This window comes from Chrysemys picta, chromosome 12, assembly GCF_011386835.1.
Source record: "Chrysemys picta bellii isolate R12L10 chromosome 12, ASM1138683v2, whole genome shotgun sequence".
Lineage (NCBI taxonomy): Eukaryota > Metazoa > Chordata > Testudines > Emydidae > Chrysemys > Chrysemys picta.
The window spans coordinates 1432000-1448506 of NC_088802.1; the positions used below are offsets into that span (position 1 = coordinate 1432000).

A 16507-nucleotide genomic window follows, 5' to 3' on the forward strand; every position below is an offset into this window, starting at 1 on the left:
GATTCCCTGTTCTGTTCATTCCCTCTGGGGCACGCGGCATTGGCCACTGTGAGAGACAGGACCAGGGCCGGCTCCAGGCACCAGCTTACCAAGCAGGTGCTTGGGGCGGCCACTTCGGAGAGGGGCGGCACGTCCAGCTGTTCGGCGGCAATTCGGCGGTCGGTCCCTCACCCCTGCTCGGAGCGAAGGACCTCCCGCCCAATTGCCGCCGCAGATCGCGATCGCGGCTTTCTTTTGGTTGGTTGGGTTTTTTTGTTTGACTGCTTGGGGCGGCCAAAACCCTGGAGCCAGCCCCGGACAGGACACTGGGCTAGATGGACCTTTGCTCTGACCCAGTATGGCCGTTCTTATGTTCTCTCTTCCATGTGTCCACGTGTTCCTTCCTTTGCCTTCTCTATTCGCTCGGGCTGGCTCCCACCTCCGCCCGGTCTCTGTCCTTCGGGTCCAGTCTGTATCCTCGCCTGGCCTCTCTCCTCCACCCCGTCTCTCTCCTTTGGGTCCAGTCTGTATCCTCGCCCAGCCTCTCTCCTCCACCCCGTCTCTGTCCTCCGCCCGGTCTCTGTCCTTCGGGTCCAGTCTGTATCCTCGCCCGGCCTCTCTCCTCCACCCCGTCTCTCTCCTCCGCCCGGTCTCTGTCCTTCCTGTCCAGTCTGTATCCTCGCCTGGCCTCTCTCCTCCGCCCGGTCTCTGTCCTTCGGGTCCAGTCTGTATCCTCGCCCGGCCTCTCTCCTCCTCCCGGCCTCTGTCCTTCCTGTCCAGGTTGTATTCTCCACCCCGTCTCTCTCCTCCGCCCGGTCTCTGTCCTTCCTGTCCAGGCTGTATCCTCGCCTGGCCTCTCTCCTCCGCCCGGTCTCTGTCCTTTGGGTCCAGTCCGTATCCTCGCCCGGCCTCTCTCCTCCACCCCGTCTCTGTCCTCCGCCCGGTCTCTGTCCTTCGGGTACAGTCCGTATCCTCGCCCGGCCTCTCTCCTCCCCCGGCCTCTGTCCTTCCTGTCCAGGTTGTATTCTCCACCCCATCTCTCTCCTCCACCTCATCTCTCTCCTCCGCCCGGCCTCTGTCCTTCGTTCCTTCTCTCTCCTCTGTCACCTCTGTCTCTTTCGTTCTCTCCCCCTGGCCGGCCGGGGGCCCCAGGCAGACGGAGGGGGCTGAGGTTGCTGGAGGATCGGGGGGCCGGGGTTTACTCCGACGGGCTGGGGCGCAATGGGCGGAGTGGCCGGTTACTATAATGGTGTTGGCCTGGTTGCTGGTAACCATGGCAATAGGGTTGGGTTGATGGGCATGGGGCTGGCAGTTGTCACGGTAACGTGACAGGGTTAGCGACGACTGAGGTGACATGGTGAGGTTGGCGGTTGCCATGGCAGGGTGGGTGGTTGCTATGGTGACATGGAGGGGATGACCGGTTGCCATGTTGGAATTGGTGGTTGCCATAGTGACATGGCCAGGTCCAGGGTTGCCACAATGACATGGCGGGGAGGGTGTGGTTGCCATGGTTGCACAGCGGCCATTTTACCCAGGCCACTCTGGCCATTGAGGGGCTCAGGCTTCGCCCTGGGCACTAGGCCCCAAACCGGAAGTGTCTCCCACTCAATCAGGGCCTCCCACACCAGGCACCCCTCCCGCTCTGCCACCAAAACCCTCCTCCAATCACTTCTGGGTCCCTGAGCCAATTGGACGGTGATTGGATCAACGGGATGTCGATCAATCTCTGTCTCGCCACATTACCCTGCCGCAGCCAATTAGTCTGCTGGATTTTAGAGTGACAGAAGCAGTGACCAATAAAAATCCGTCTGGTCGCAGAGAAAACCCGCCCCCAGGTCGCTGATGGGCATCGGATCGGTGCTGTCAATCAAGATTTTCTCCCCGCCAAGAGCCAATACCCGCCTCTTTCCCCATCAGCCAATAAAATAAAGCTGAGGCTTGATAGACGGGGTAGAAGCCAATAGGAATAGCCTGTGTCGCCGCCACTAGGAAGAGGTTTCTAAACAGCATTACCCAATAGGAGATGGGCAGATTTTGATTGACAGCCAGAAGAGCCAATAGAAATGTTAGATGCGTAAGGCAGGTTTTACTGAGCATCAGCCAATGGACTCCCTCGCTAAATGTGATTGACAGCGGTGGTGTCCATTGAGCGAGCGGGAGCGTTGATTGGCCGTCGGGGTGGCCAATGGGATTATCTAGGGAAGGAGGAGGCGTTCCCGTCCAGGGGGGGCGGAAGATGGCGGCAGGAACGGGCCCGGGGGTCCCGGACGGGGGCCCCGAGGTGCCAAACCGCGACCGCGGCGCCTTCGAATGTAACATCTGCCTGGAGCCGGCCCGGGAGGCGGTGATCGGGCTCTGCGGGCACCTGTACTGGTGAGGGGGCGGGGTGTACGCGAGGGGGCGGGGTGTGTCAGGGGTGGGGACGGATGTGTCGGGTGGGGGCGGGGCGGGGCGAAGGGGGCGTGTCGGGGCGGGGGGGGTGAAGGGGGGTTGGGGATGGATGTGTTGGGGGCGGGGCAGGGTGAAGGGGGAGGGGCGTATGGGGTGGGGCAGGGTGAAGGGGGAGGGGCGTATGGGGTGGGGGAGGGGCGGGGTGAAGGGGGGCATGTCGGGGGGGTTGGGGATGGATCTGTTGTGGGGCGGGGCAGGGTGAAGGGGGAGGGGCTCGTGGGGGTGGGGCAGGGTGAAGTGGGGCGTCTCGGGGGCGGGAGGTGAAGGGGGTTTTGGGGATGGATGTGTTGGGGGGCGGGGAGTGAAGGGGGGGTTGGGGATGGATGTGGGGCGGGGCAGGGTGAAGGGGGCAGGGAAGTGAAGGGGGGTTGGGGATGGATGTGGGGGGTGGGGCAGGGTGAAGGGGGGCGTGTTGGGGCGTCTCGGGGGCGGGAGGTGAAGGGGGTTTTGGGGATGGATGTGTTGGGGGGGCAGGGCAGGGTGAAGGGGGGTTGGGGATGGATGTGTTGGGGGGGCAGGGTGAAGGGGGGCGTGTTGGGGCGGGGAGTGAAGGGGGGGTTGGGGATGGATGTGGGGCGGGGCAGGCTGGTGGGGGGCAGGGAAGTGAAGGGGGGTTGGGGATGGATGTGCGGGGTGGGGCAGGCTGGTGGGGGGCAGGGAAGTGAAGGGGGTTGGGGATGGATGTGGGGGGCGGGGCAGGGTGAAGGGGGCAGGGAAGTGAAGGGGGGTTGGGGATGGATGTGGGGGGCAGGGCAGGCTGGTGGGGGCAGGGAAGTGAAGGGGGGTTGGGGATGGATGTGTGGGGCGGGGCAGGGTGAAGGGGGAGGGGCGTGTGGGGGTGGGGCAGGGTGAACGGGGGCGTGCTGGGGCGTCTTGGGGGCGGGAGGTGAAGGGGGTTTTGGGGATGGATGTGTTGGGGGGCAGGGCAGGGTGAAGGGGGGTTGGGGATGGATGTGGGGGGGTGGGACAGGGTGAAGGGGGGGCGTGTTGGGGCGGGGGAGTGAAGGGGGGGTTGGGGATGGATGTGGGGGGCGGGGCAGGGTGAAGGGGGCAGGCGGTGAAGGGGGGGTTGGGGATGGATGTGGGGCGGGGCAGGGTGAAGGGGGCAGGGAAGTGAAGGGGGGTTGGGGATGGATGTGTTGGGGGTGGGGCAGGCTGGTGGGGGGCAGGGAAGTGAAGGGGGGTTGGGGATGGATGTGTGGGGCAGGGCAGGGTGAAGGTGGTGCGGGGGCGTGAAGAGGAGGTTGGGAACGGATGTATGGGGGGCAGGACCCATGTAATTCCTTCTCTCTCTCCCCCCCAGCTGGCCCTGCCTGCACCAGGTGAGTCCCAAGCGGGGGGTGGAGGTTCCTCCCCTCCCCTCCCATAATGCTTCAGTGCCCCCTGCCCGTGGCCCCCAACAGCCCCCTGCCCGTGATTTTCAGGCCCCCCTCTGCAGGGTGACTCCCTCGGGTCCCCCATAAGCCTGTGTCTGCCCCCGAACTCCGTTGGGGGGGGAAGCAGAGGCAGTGGGGGGCTGCTGCTAACCTCCCCTCCCACCCCCACACAGTGGCTGGAGACCCGCCCCGAGCGCCAGGAGTGCCCGGTCTGCAAAGCCGGCATCAGCCGCGACCAGGTCATCCCACTCTACGGCCGGGGCAGCGCCGGCCAGCAGGACCCCAGGTGCGGGGCGAGGGGGGGGGTGCGGCAGGACCCCGGGGAGGGGCGAGGGGGGGCAGGACCCCAAGTGCAGGGCGAGGGGGGGGGCAGGACCCCGGGGAGGGGCGAGGGGGGGCAGGACCCCAAGTGCAGGGCGAGGGGGGGGGGGCGGCAGGACCCCAGGACCTGGGGGGTTGCAGGATGTGGATAGGGGAGGTGGGGCTGAGGGAGGGGGGCAGGACCCCAAGTGCAGGGCGAGGGGGGGGGGGCCGCAAGACCCCAGGACCTGGGGGGTTGCAGGATGTGGATAGGGGAGGTGGGGCTGAGGGAGGGTGGCAGAACCCAGATATTGGGGAGGGGGGGAGGGACAGGAGGGGATGGATGAGAAGCATCAGGGGAGATGGGAAGCAGGGAGGGGGGTGTTGTTCTGACCCATCCCCCACGCTGTCTCTGCCCTCCCCAGATTGAAGACCCCCCCTCGGCCGCGGGGGGCAGCGCCCAGAGCCGGAGAGCCGAGGGGTGAGTGCAAGGCAACAGCCTCCCTTCCCCCCCGGTGCTAACGCTCCCTCTCTCCCCAGGGCCGGGCCCCCCCGTGCTAACGCCCCCTCTCTCCACAGGGCCTGCCTCCGCCCTACCACGACGCCGGCTTCCACATGGCCTTTGGCATCGGAGCCTTCCCCTTCGGGGTCTTCACCACCGTGCTGCGGGGGCCCGAGGCCAGAGTAGGTACGGACCCCCCCGCTGCTACCCCCAGATCCCCCACGGACCCCCCTGCTGCTACCCACAGATCCCCCACAGAGCCCCCTGCTGCTACCCCCAGCCTCCCAGATCTCCCTGCTGCTACCCACGGAGTCCCCACGGAGCCCCTGCCGCTACCCCCAACCCCCCAGATCTCCCTGCTGCTACCCACAGATCCCCTACCCCCCCACGGCTCCTCCCCCAGCTCCCCACCACACGCTGCCCATTCCAACTCCTCCTGCTATCCCAACCCCCCACAACTTTCCACTGCTCCCTGTGCTCCCCACCCCCTCCCATTCCATTGCACCCCATGCTGGACCCAGCCCACCGCTTGGCATGGGGGGGGCTGGGCTGGATTTCCCCGGCTCCCCCTTCCACTTACCTCTCTCTACCCCCAGATGAAGCCGGCGCCCCCCGTCCCTCGGGCTGGCAGGATTCGCTCTTCCTCTTCCTGGCCATCTTCTTCTTCTTCTGGCTCCTCAGCGTCTGACCCCAGGGGGCCCAGCCCCCCAACACGGCCCCAGGACACTGCTGGACTCGACCTGCCCCGCCCCCAACACGGGCCCGGGACACTGCCGGACTCACGCCCTGCCCCGGCCCACACGGACGAGGAGGGGGGTCTCCCCGCCCCCTGTGCGGGCTGAGAACGGGGGACGGATGGTGGGTTTGGGGGTGATGTGGGCCCCCAAGGGGCTGGGCTGACCCCCGCTTACACTACACAATATAAATGTCTGTGGCACCCCCTGCAGGCAGGCCCAGGAACTGCAGCTGGACAGGAGCGCAGCCGGGGGGTGCCCCGTGCTAGTGGGGGTGGTTTGGGGGGCAGCAGGAGCCTGGGGGGGGCTCTCTGGCTATTGGTATAATGGTGGTTGAATGGAGGTGAAGAGCAGCTGGGAATGGAGGGTGGGGGGCAGGGGGGATTTGGGGTTCACAGTGTACGTTCCCAGCACTGATTAAAACACCAGTGATTCTTCAGCCCCCTGCGAAGAGTGTGGGGGGAGGGAACTAAGGGGTCTGGGGGGCTCGGCCCCAGCGCCCGAGAAACCAGAACTGTGACCTGTCAGGCGTGGGCCTGAGGTAGACGGGGCTGGAGGCAGGGCGAGGAGGGGAAAGTGGGGGGCTGGAGGGAGGAGATAGGAAGGAAGGGGTCAGGGGAAAGTGGGGGGCCAGAGGAGGGCACGGGGGCAGGGGAAAGCAGGCAGGAAGGCGGGGGGCTGAGAGGTTCTGTGACTGGCCCAGAGGAGCCCGCGATGGAGTGGAGCCAGGGGGTCCAGCTGTGCCCCTGGGGACCCCTGGCAGCTCCCCCGGGAATCGCAGCCCTGGCCCCTGGGGCGAAAGGCCACGAGCGGCTGGTGAGCGCCAGCAATGCCGGCGACAGGGGGACATGTCACTGGCTGGGGAGCACCACGGGGGAGGTGGAGAAAAGGGAACAGCAGGGGCTGCGGGTTGGGAGTGAGGGGCACTGGCAGAACTGGGGGGCAAGGCTGGGCTGACGGGGCTGCGGGTTGGGAGTGAGGGGCACTGGCAGGGCTGGGCTAGCAGAGGGCTGTGGGTCAGGAGTCAGGGGCACGGGCAGGGCTGGGCTAGCAGGGGGCTGTGGTCAGGAGTGAGGGGCACGACTGGGGCAGAGTGGGGGGCAGGACTGGGGCGGAGTTGTGGGGGGAGACATGGCTGGGCCCATTGGAGAGTCAGGCACCTCGGGGGGGGGGGGGGGCAGGTGCAGTTCCCCTCACCGGTGTCCCCCAGCCCGCTCTCCCCCAGCTATGCCGGGGCAAGCCTGAGATATGGGGGGGGGCAGAGCCCATCCCGCCTGCTTCTGGGGAGGGGAACAGGGCAAACAGCTGGAGACAGATGGGGGGGTTCACACTGCTTCCCCCCAAGCAGCACCTGCAGCTGCTGCCCAAGGTGGGGGGCTGGTACTGAGAGCAGATGTTGCCCCTTTGGGCAGCCTTGGTTTTGGGGTTCAGGTTGGGGGAACTGATTTGGAGAGACAGCAAGTTTCAGGGAACACACACACACCCCTGAAATCCATGGACCTGAAATAATCAGCAAGTGGAAAAAATATATTTTATTATATAGGCAAAAAAGTCTGTACAACAGCAAAGGGGGGGCAGAACCCCAGGGGGGGACCCCAAACCAACACAGATGGCCTGTGCTGCACCCCCTCCCCCCACTAATTAATTTGAGGCCTAGTTCCCCCTCAGAAGCCTGCTCTTGAGTAAGGCTCATCTCTCCTAGGTTGGACCCACAGCCCCACACTAGGGTCACAGGGTGCAGGGGAGGCCCCCATGTTGCTCCTGGGCTCCCCCCCATGCAACCACCTGCGTGTCCCCCCATTCCAGTCTCCCTAAAGTAGCCAAGGAGCCAGCATTGATGGAAGAGACAAAAGGGCTGCCCTCAGCCAAGCAAAACAGGAGGTGGGGGGAGGACAGACCCCCCCACCTTATTAACTGATAGAAGAGGGGGCAGGGTCCCACACACACAGCTGGGGAAGGGAGGCCCCATTTTTGAGGGAGAGAAACAGGGAAATGGCCCCATGAAGGGGAAGGGGATGGAGGTTCTGGGGTTGCGGGGGGGGGGAAAATTAGGGAAGATCCGAGGGGAAGGAGAGGGGTGATGGATCACGGGGGGCGGGAAATCAGCGTGATGATAAATCCAAGGGGTTGAGGTGACAGGGTTCAGGGTAGGGGTGGTGATCGAAGTGATGGGGCAGCATGTGTGGGGATTGGGGTAATGGGGGTTCAGGGTGAGGGACTGGGGTGATGGGAGGTTTGAGGTGGGAAGCAGCCGGGGGGGGGTTTACATTCCAACCAGCTGCTCCCCAAGAAAACCCAAACAAAACAAACAGCCCAAACCAAAGGGTAACTCCTGGGGGAGATGCCCAGGGACCCCCCCCGTGACACCCCCCACCCCAAGAGCCATGGGGGGACATCCAGAAAAACAACAAAAGTTAAGAAACATATGACAAAATAAGGTTTTTTTTCCATTCTAAACATTCCCCCCGACACACACTTGCACTGGGGGAGTCACGTCAGGTGTGACGAGCCCCCCACCCACTGAACTCCCCCCACAGCCCCCATCCAGTCCCACCCGCTTACCCAGGACCCCAGTAACCCCCTCCTCCACTCCAGCCCCCCCTCCCTCAACTAACCCCCTCTCCAACCTCCCTCCCCCGGCAGACACACGCCATAGTTGCAGACAATAAAAGAAATTAACCTTGACAGTGGCGGGGGAAGGGGGGAATGGGGCCCAGCGCCCCCCATGTCGTGGGGGGGCTGGGGGTCAGAGGTAGAAGGTTCCATGGTCTCTGGCTCGGAGTCCGAGTCTCTCTTGGTGTCGCGTTGAGGTAAATGAAGTAAGGGGCCCGCGGCGCCGGGCGAAACGCAGTCCCCTTCCCGCGCCGGCCTGGCCGCTCCTCGGGAATTCGTCCCGGCACTCCCGTCTGGCTCGCGCGGGCCGGCCCTGCGCCCCCCGCCGGCTTTCAATGGCTAGAGCTCAACTGGTCAGTCTCCCGCCATGTTCGCTGCTCCTCTTCTCCCGCCGGCGCCCCCCGCCTCCTCCTTACGGCCCCTCCCCATCACGTCTTTCCTCCCTCCGCCCCTCTCTCCACACCCCCCCGTTTCCCGCGGCTGGGCGGGGCGCTGGGGCTCTGCTCCCGCAAACATCCTGTCCTGGAGCCCCACGTGCTCAGCGCCCCGGGGGGCACAAATGGGAGCAGGGGGCAGCCAGCCAGAGCAGGTGTCGGGGAGGGGAGGGGGGGTAACGAGAGACAGCTGGACACGGGCCGAGCGCGGCGGAAACGGCCGTGCGAGGGAGCTGAGAAAACGGGGAGAACCCGGGCAAAACGGCGAGGCCGGTGCACGGGGACGAGAAGGAAACGCCCTGAAGAGTGAGAAAGCCGGGGGGGGGGGAAGCCGGGGGGGTCTTGGCCCCACATGGGGGAGTCGGGGGGGGGGGGGGCTCACAACCTTTGTGCTGCTCGTTCAATACCAAAATGCCCAGGGAGCCTGGATTCGGCTCCGGCCCCCCTCTGGATTCACCCTACAAAGCGACGCCGTCGGGGGGTCCCCATGGGCACCACCTTGGCTTGTTTCCCGTGAAGAGATGCCAGCCCCCCCGCCCCCCCATGGATGTGGGGGGGCGGCCGGGGGGTGGATCAGTTGGAGGTGTCGGAGTGGACGCTACCGGGTCCTTCCGTGGGGGACGTCACCGAGGAGGGGGTAGCGGCTTCCTGCCACCCGCCGTTAGCCTGGGGGAGGGTCAAAGGTAACAGGTTACATTGAGTCACGCCCCTACCCCCCCAACGTCCCCCAGTGGTTATGGGGGATCCCCTGCCCCCCGCCCCATTGAGAACAGCGGGCTCTGGAGCAGCGGGGGGGGGTGGGACGGATGGGGGCGGGAGACAGCGGGTGAGGGACGATTGGGGGGGGTGGGACAGATGTGGGGCGGGAGGCAGCGGGTGAGGGAGGATTGAGGGGGTGGGGGAGGATTGGGGGGTGGAACGGATGGGGGCAGGAGGCAGCGGGGGGGTGGGACGGATGGGGGGCGGGAGGCAGCGGGTGGGGGAGAATTGGGGGGGGCGGGAGGCAGTGGGTGGGCGGGGGATGGGGAGCAGGAAGCAGCCGGGGTGGGGGGGTGGGACAGATGTGGGGCGGGAGGCAGTGGGTGGGGGAGGATTGGGGGGGTGGGAGGCAGCGGGGGGGTGGGACGGTTGGGGGGCGGGAGGCAGCGGGTGGGGGAGGATTGGGGGGTGGGATGGATGGGGGACGGGAGGCAGCGGGTGGGGGAGGATTGAGGGGGCGGGAGGCAGCAGGGGGGACGGGGGGCAGCACGGGGGGGGAAACGGACTCACCCTCACATCGCGGGGGCTGTAGAGCTGGCCGGGCGCCAGGCCCTCCCCATAGGGCCCCTGGCTCATGGAGTGAGGCACAGACTCCACCTGTGGGGCGGGGGGGGAGACACTGAGGGGCCAGACCCACGGGGCTGGGGGGGCACACACCGGACCTAGGGGTCGGGGGGGGGGCAGGGAAGCCATGGGGCTTCTCCTGGAGGGCGAGTGAGACCCCCAGGGGGTCCCCCCAGAGCCTGTTGCGAAGCTGGGACCGTAGCCCTAATCCGGGGGGGGCTGTGATGGGGGCTCACCTGGGAGGGGGGATACGCGTCCCCGATCTGGGGGGGCTCACCTGGGGGGGGGTACGTGTCCCCGATCCGGGCGGGCTGTGACGGGGGGCTCACCTGGGAGTGGGGGGGACAAGTCCCTGATCTGGGGGGGCTGTGACGGGGGGCTCACCTGGGAGGGGGGATATGCGTCCCCGATCTGGGGGGGCTCACCTGGGGGGGGTACGTGTCCCCGATCCGGGCGGGCTGTGAAGGGGGGCTCACCTGGGAGCGGGGGGACACGTCCCTGGTCTGGGGGCGCTGTGACGGGGGGGCTCACCGGGGGGGGGTACGCGTCGCCAATCCGGGGGGGCTCACCTGGGATGGGGGGTATGTGTCCCCGTTGAGTCCCGGCAGCCCGAGGAACATGTCGCTGGAGCTGGAGAGGTTGAAGGAGCCGCCGGACCCTGCGGGGGGAGGGACGGGGACCACGACGCTCAGAGCCGGACGCGGGTTAAAAGCGCGGCCGGCCCAGCCAGCAGGGGGCGCTGTGGGGAGCAGGGTGGGGTGGGGGCACTCCCAGTGACGCCTGGCCAGCAGGGGGTGCTATGGGGGGCTCCCAGCCTGGCGGGGGCGGGGCAGTTACCTGCGGAGGAGGGGGCGGGGGCTCCCGGCGGGGGCGGGGCAGTTACCTGCGGAGGAGGGGGTGGGCGGGGGCTCCCGGCGGGGGCGGGGCAGTTACCTGCGGAGGAGGAGGGGGTGGGCGGGGGCTCCCGGCGGGGGCGGGGCAGTTACCTGCGGAGGAGGAGGGGGTGGGCGGGGCTCCCGGCGGGGGCGGGGCAGTTACCTGCGGAGGAGGAGGGGGTGGGCGGGGCTCCCGGCGGGGGCGGGGCAGTTACCTGCGGAGGAGGGGGTGGGCGGGGGCTCCCGGCAGGGGCGGGGCAGTTACCTGCGGAGGAGGGGATGGGCGGGGCTCCCGGTGGGGGCGGGGCAGTTACCTGCGGAGGAGGGGGTGGGCGGGGCTCCCGGCGGGGGCGGAGCAGTTACCTGCGGAGGAGGAGGGGGCGGGCGGGGGCTCCCGGCGGGGGCGGGGCAGTTACCTGCGGAGGAGGGGTGGGCGGGGCTCCCGGCGGGGGCGGGGCAGTTACCTGCGGAGGAGGGGGCGGGCGGGGGCTCCCGGCGGGGGCGGGGCAGTTACCTGCGGAGGAGGAGGGGGCGGGCGGGGGCTCCCGGCGGGGGCGGGGCAGTTACCTGCGGAGGAGGGGGCGGGCGGGGCTCCCGGCGGGGGCAGGGCAGTTACCTGCGGAGGAGGAGGGGCGGGGCTCCCGGCGGGGGCGGGGCAGTTACCTGCGGAGGAGGGGGTGGGCGGGTTACCTGCAGAGGAGGGGGTGGGCGGGGCTCCGGCGGGGGCGGGGCAGTTACCTGCAGAGGAGGGGGTGGGCGGGGGCTCCCGGCGGGAGCGGGGCAGTTACCTGCGGAGGAGGGGGTGGGCGGGGCTCCCGGCGGGGGCGGGGCAGTTACCTGCGGAGGAGGGGGTGGGCGGGGCTCCCGGCGGGGGCGGGGCAGTTACCTGCGGAGGAGGGGTGGGCGGGGCTCCCGGCGAGGGCGGGCAGTTACCTGCGGAGGAGGGGTGGGCGGGGCTCCCGGCGGGGGCGGGGCAGTTACCTGCGGAGGAGGGGGTGGGCGGGGCTCCCGGCGAGGGCGGGCAGTTACCTGCGGAGGAGGGGGTGGGCGGGGCTCCCGGCGAGGGCGGGCAGTTACCTGCGGAGGAGGGGGTGGGCGGGGCTCCCGGCGAGGGCGGGCAGTTACCTGCGGAGGAGGGGTGGGCGGGGGCTCCCGGCGGGGGCGGGGCAGTTACCTGCGGAGGAGGGGGTGGGCGGGGCTCCCGGCGGGGGCGGGGCAGTTACCTGCGGAGGAGGGGGTGGGCGGGGAGTCGCCCCCGCTCTGGGTCCCGTGGGTGACGCTCACGGCGGTTTTCACGGCGTAAATATTCGCCTCCTCCTGGAACTTACCAATGTTCTTCTTATAGCGAATGCGCTTGTTGCCAAACCAGTTGGAGACCTGGGGGGCCGGGGACAGCGGGACCGTTGAGTAGGGCAGGATCCCCCCTTCCCCGGCCGCCCCCCGGCCCGGCCCCCGGCCCGCCCCCCGCGCACCTGGGAGATGGTGATGCCGCACTTCTTGGCCAGCTCCTCCTTGGCCTCCTCGCTGGGGTAGGGGTTGCTCAGGTGGGAGTAGAAATACTCGTTCAGCACCTCGGTCGCCTGCTTGCTGAAGTTACGTCGCTTCCGCCTGGGGGGCGAGGGGGTGAGTGGGGGGGACGCGGGGGGCTCCCGGCCGAATCGCACCGGGGCTGGAGGCGGCCCCTCCCAACCTCCCCCAGCGCCCCGTCCCGATTCCCGCGGCACTGCAGGGAGACTCGGGGGGGGGGGGGGGGGCCTGGTGTCAAGATGCCCCATGTGCGCTCTGGGGCCGGGGCTTTGGGGTTGGGGCAGCATCAGGTTTATGTCAGTGGGGGAAGGCTGGGTGCAGGGGGCGGGGCCAGGCGCTGGGGGCGGGGCCGGGGGCGGTACCTGGCGTCCAGGAAGCGGGAGCGCAGGATCATGACGGCCTCGCACGTGCTCTGGGGTGAGTAGAGGGGTGGGGGCGGGCGCAGGGGGCAGCGCTGGGGGGCGGGGCCAGGCGCTGGGGGGCGGGGCTGGGGGCGGTACCTGGCGTCCAGGAAGCGGGAGCACAGGATCATGACGGCCTCGCACGTGCTCTGGGGTGAGTAGAGGGGGCGGGGGCGGGCGCAGGTGCAGGGGGCGGCGCTGGGGGGCGGGGCCTGGCGCTGGGGGGCGGGGCTGGGGGCGGTACCTGGCGTCCAGGAAGCGGGAGCGCAGGATCATGACGGCCTCGCACGTGCTCTGGGGTGAGTAGAGGGGGCGGGGGCGGGCGCAGGGGCGGGTGCAGGGGGCGGCGCTGGGAGGCGGGGGCCAGGCGCTGGGGGGGCGGGGCCAGGTGCTGGGGGGGCGGGGCTGGGGGCGGTACCTGGCGTCCAGGAAGCGGGAGCGCAGGATCATGACGGCCTCGCACGTGCTCTGTTTCAGCTGCATCTGGATGGAGCTGAACTTGCGGTGAATGATCCCGACCATCCGCTCGATCTCCCGCGGCGCCACCGGGCGCGTCCGGCTCTGCTCCCGCAGCAGGTTCATCACGTGCGTCGTGAACTCGTTACACGCCTGCGGGGGGCGGGGCTCAGCACGGCACCGACTCCGCCCCCAGCCAGGCCCCGCCCTCCCAGTCAGGCTCCCGGGCCCGAGGACCCCAGCCCCACCCCAACTCGCCCCCTCAGCCCTGGTGCCCCATGCCCCAGCCCATGGTCCCAGCCCCGCCCCCTGACCCAGGCCCCGCTCCTGATGCAGGCCCCGCCCACCTGCTCGTATTTCTCCAGCTCGGCATGGTAGATCTGGCGGATCTGCGCCAGCTTGTTGCGATAATCCGAGTGCTCGATGGAGTTATCGGGGGAGACGCCCCCCGAGGCCGCCGCTGCCGCCGCCGCCGCTGCCGATCCGCCTCCCTTCTCGGGCCCGGCCACCCCCTCGGCCAGCAGCATGTTGTCCAGTCGCATCAGCTGCGGGTCCACCGGCTCCTCCTCCTGGCTGCTCCGCACGCTGAGCCCTGCCGGGGGCGGCGGGGGGTGAGACACACAGTGCCCCTCCCTCCCGACCCGCAGCCCCCGGCCCGGCCGGCGCCCCTCACTCCCGACCCGCAGCCCCCCCCGGCGCCCCTCACTCCCGACCCGCAGCCCCCGGCCCGGCCGGTGCCCCTCGCTCCCGACCCGCAGCCCCCCCCGGCCCGGCCGGTGCCCCTCACTCCCGACCCGCAGCCCCCCCGGCACCCCTCACTCCCGACCCGCAGCCCCCGGCCCGGCCGGTGCCCCTCGCTCCCGACCCGCAGCCCCCCCGGCGCCCCTCGCTCCCGACCCGCAGCCCCCGGCCCGGCCGGCACCCCTCGCTCCCGACCCGCAGCCCCCGGCTCCGCCGGCGCCCCTCGCTCCCGACCCGCAGCCCCCCCGCTCCGCCGGCGCCCCTCACTCCCGACCCGCAGCCCCCAGCCCCCCCGGCGCCCCTCACTCCCGACCCGCAGCCCCCGGCCCGGCCGGCGCCCCTCACTCCCGACCCGCAGCCCCTTCAGCTGGTGCTGTCAAAAGTTGAGCCCCCCTCGCTGGCCCCATGGTCGCCATGGTGACGACCTAGTAATGACTCTTCCTCTCCTGGGAAGGGGGGGGGGGGCTGGGTCCTGAGCTCGTCACCTGCCCCCTCCAACCCCCCCGCGCTCTCAGGGGACCCCCAGTAACTCCCTGGGGTTAGTTGTGGGGGGTCAGGGGGTGCAGACCCCAGGCCCAAACAGCCCCCCCCCCGGGGCACACACGGAACCGACACCAATCCCCCCCCCCCCCCGCGGCTCCCTCGCTCACTGGCACACGCCCCCCCAGGCCACGCCCGGCTGCTCCGTGTTTCCTACACACACGCCTGACTGACACCCACAACCAGCACACTCACACCCCCAGATCTACCGCTGGGGGCACCTGATCCGCGAGGTTGTGTCTGTGTGTCCGTGTCCGTGCACACGCGTGTGTATCTGTCAGTATTAGTACAGTGTGTGTCACACATAGACACGCTGCCAGCCGGGTACACACACACACACACAGGGTACCTCCATGTACTTCGACACACACAGTATCTCTGTACACACACGACTTCCACGCATGTAGCAACACACGTAAATCCCATGTACACAGTAGTGTGCATATGGACACAACACAATTTCTGTGTGTTTTAAACACCCCCCCCCCCCACAGAACATCCGTGCACCCCCCCGACACACACACCCCCCAGCCAGGGTCCCCCCAACGCAGGCTGCTGACCAGCTGGATGTAACACACCCCCACACACACCCCCACACAGGGTCCTGTTGCACACACAGACCCAGCTGCCCAGGCCCCCCCGCAATGCCCCCCCCGGCATGTGGGGCACAGGGAGGGGGGGCCGATGCTCAGTCCCTGGACCCCGCCCAGGCCGCGCTCCGACCCCAGACAGGGGCTGCCCAGGCGGAGGGGGACAGGGGGGCCCGGGACCCCCCTACCTGTCTTCTCCTTGATCTCGCACAGGACGGTGAACAGCGCCGGCTTCATGCGGTGGCAGTTCAGGGCATGTTTCCTGCGGGGGGGGGGGGGTGAGAGATAAAGCAGCTTTATACGGGGGGGGGGGGACACTCCAGCCCCCCCAATAATTCCACACTATGACCCACAACCCTTTGGATAAGGACTCCTGGGTTCTCTCCCCAGCTCTGGGAGGGGAGTGGGGGCTGGTGGGTTAGAGCAGTGGGGGCTGGGAGCCAGGACTCCTGGGTTTTCTCCCCAGCTCTGGGAGGGGAGTGGGGGCTGGTGGGTTAGAGCAGTGGGGGCTGGGAGCCAGGACTCCTGGGTTTTCTCCCCAGCTCTGGGAGGGGAGTGGGGGCTGGTGGGTTAGAGCAGGGGGGGCTGGGAGCCAGGACTCCTGGGTTCTCTCCCCAGCTCTGGGAGGGGAGTGGGGGCTGGTGTTTAGAGCAGGGGGAGCTGGGAGCCAGGACTCCTGGGTTCTCTTCCCGGCTCTGAGAGGGGAGTGGGGGCTGGCGGGGGAGTCCAGGAGCCAGGACTCCTGGGTTCCCTGCCTAGATCAGGGAGGAGAGTGGTGGGCTGGGCTGCTGTGGGGGGGAGCCTAGACTCCTGGGTTCTTTCCCGGCTCTGGGAGGGGAGTGGGGCCTAGTGGGGTGGGTTGGGCTGGTGGGGCCTGGGAGCCCGGACTCCTGGGTTCTCTGCTTGGCTCCGGGAGGGAAGGGGGGGAGCTCGGACTCCTGGGTTCCCTGCCTGGCTCCGGGAGGGAAGGGGGGGAGCCCGGACTCCTGGGTTCCCTGCCTGGCTCCGGGAGGGAAGGGGGGGAGCCCGGACTCCTGGGTTCCCTGCCTGGCTCCGGGAGGGGGGGGGGAGATCTGGACGCTGCCCCCCCCCCGTACTTGGCCTGCGCCTCGTCCAGGCTCTGCTCCGTGATGCCCATGATCTGCTGCAGGATCTCGCCGAGCTCCTGGCGCCGGGGCTCGCCGGGCTCGGGCCGGCCGGGGGGGGGCAGCAGCCGCCCCTGCTCCTCCATGGCCCGACAGCGCCGGGGGGGCCCCGGGAGACTCCGGGGCTGCCAAGATGGAGCCGCGGCGGGGCGGGGCGGGGGGTCGGGGCTCGCCCGGGCTCGCTGCAGCCGGCGCGTATCGGTGCTGCCCCCTGGCGGCCGCGGGGGGGACGGGGGGGCCTTAAAGGGACAGGACAGGAATTTCCGGGGGCTGAGGGCGCTCACAGGGGGAGGGGCCGGGAGCCAGGACTCCTGGGTTCTCTCCCCGGCGCTGGGCGGGGGAGGGGCCGGGAGCCAGGACTCCTGGGTTCTCTCCCCGGAGCTGGGCGGGGGAGGGGCCGGGAGCCAGGACTCCTGGGTTCTCTCCCCGGCGCTGGGTGGGGGAGGGACCGGCAGCCAGGACGCCTGGGACTAGGCTACAGAAAATTTTCTTTTATTTCCTCCAGACAAGGGCGGGGACC

General features: G+C 69.1%; 2 protein-coding genes across 4 annotated transcripts; one reads left to right on the forward strand and one right to left on the reverse strand.

Annotated features, from left to right (window-relative positions):
• The first annotated feature begins 2140 nt into the window (after window positions 1-2140).
• LOC101948153 (E3 ubiquitin-protein ligase RNF5) lies at window positions 2141-5449 on the forward strand. Its single transcript, XM_065564028.1, is given in 7 exon segments — window positions 2141-2352; window positions 3734-3752; window positions 3980-4092; window positions 4532-4556; window positions 4558-4587; window positions 4686-4794; window positions 5205-5449. Coding segments are annotated over 7 exon segments (576 nt in total). The 5' UTR covers window positions 2141-2164; the 3' UTR covers window positions 5297-5449.
• A 1410-nt stretch (window positions 5450-6859) lies between these two features.
• On the reverse strand, window positions 6860-16354 carry LOC101943843 (pre-B-cell leukemia transcription factor 2). Of its 3 annotated transcripts, none has more exons than XM_065564010.1 (9): window positions 15940-16354; window positions 15031-15104; window positions 13319-13563; window positions 12934-13124; window positions 12060-12195; window positions 11916-11964; window positions 10282-10370; window positions 9659-9745; window positions 6860-9055 (listed from the first exon to the last, which is right to left on the reverse strand). In XM_065564010.1, the coding sequence occupies exons 1-9, from the start codon at window positions 16071-16073 to the stop codon at window positions 8963-8965; spliced, it is 1098 nt and encodes a 365-aa protein (XP_065420082.1). In that variant the 5' UTR covers window positions 16074-16354; the 3' UTR covers window positions 6860-8962. The 3 variants fall into 3 exon arrangements, with proteins under 3 accessions (XP_065420082.1, XP_065420081.1, XP_065420083.1); XM_065564009.1 differs by having other exon boundaries at window positions 11811-11964; window positions 15940-16349; XM_065564011.1 differs by having other exon boundaries at window positions 11811-11964; window positions 13319-13556; window positions 15940-16199.
• Between the last annotated feature and the right edge of the window lie 153 nt (window positions 16355-16507).

Excerpts from the sequence above, each read along its gene's own strand:
- LOC101943843 (XM_065564009.1), bottom strand. The coding sequence starts at position 16,073 with ATGGAGGAGCAGGGGCGGCTGCTGCCCCCCCCCGGCCGGCCCGAGCCC. Across the intron at positions 15,105-15,939 it reads CTGGACGAGGCGCAGGCCAA|GAAACATGCCCTGAACTGCC; the intron begins GTACGGGGGGGG and ends CCCCCCCCGCAG. Across the intron at positions 10,371-11,810 it reads GCCCACCCCCTCCTCCGCAG|GGTCCGGCGGCTCCTTCAAC; the intron begins GTAACTGCCCCG and ends CTCCCCCCGCAG.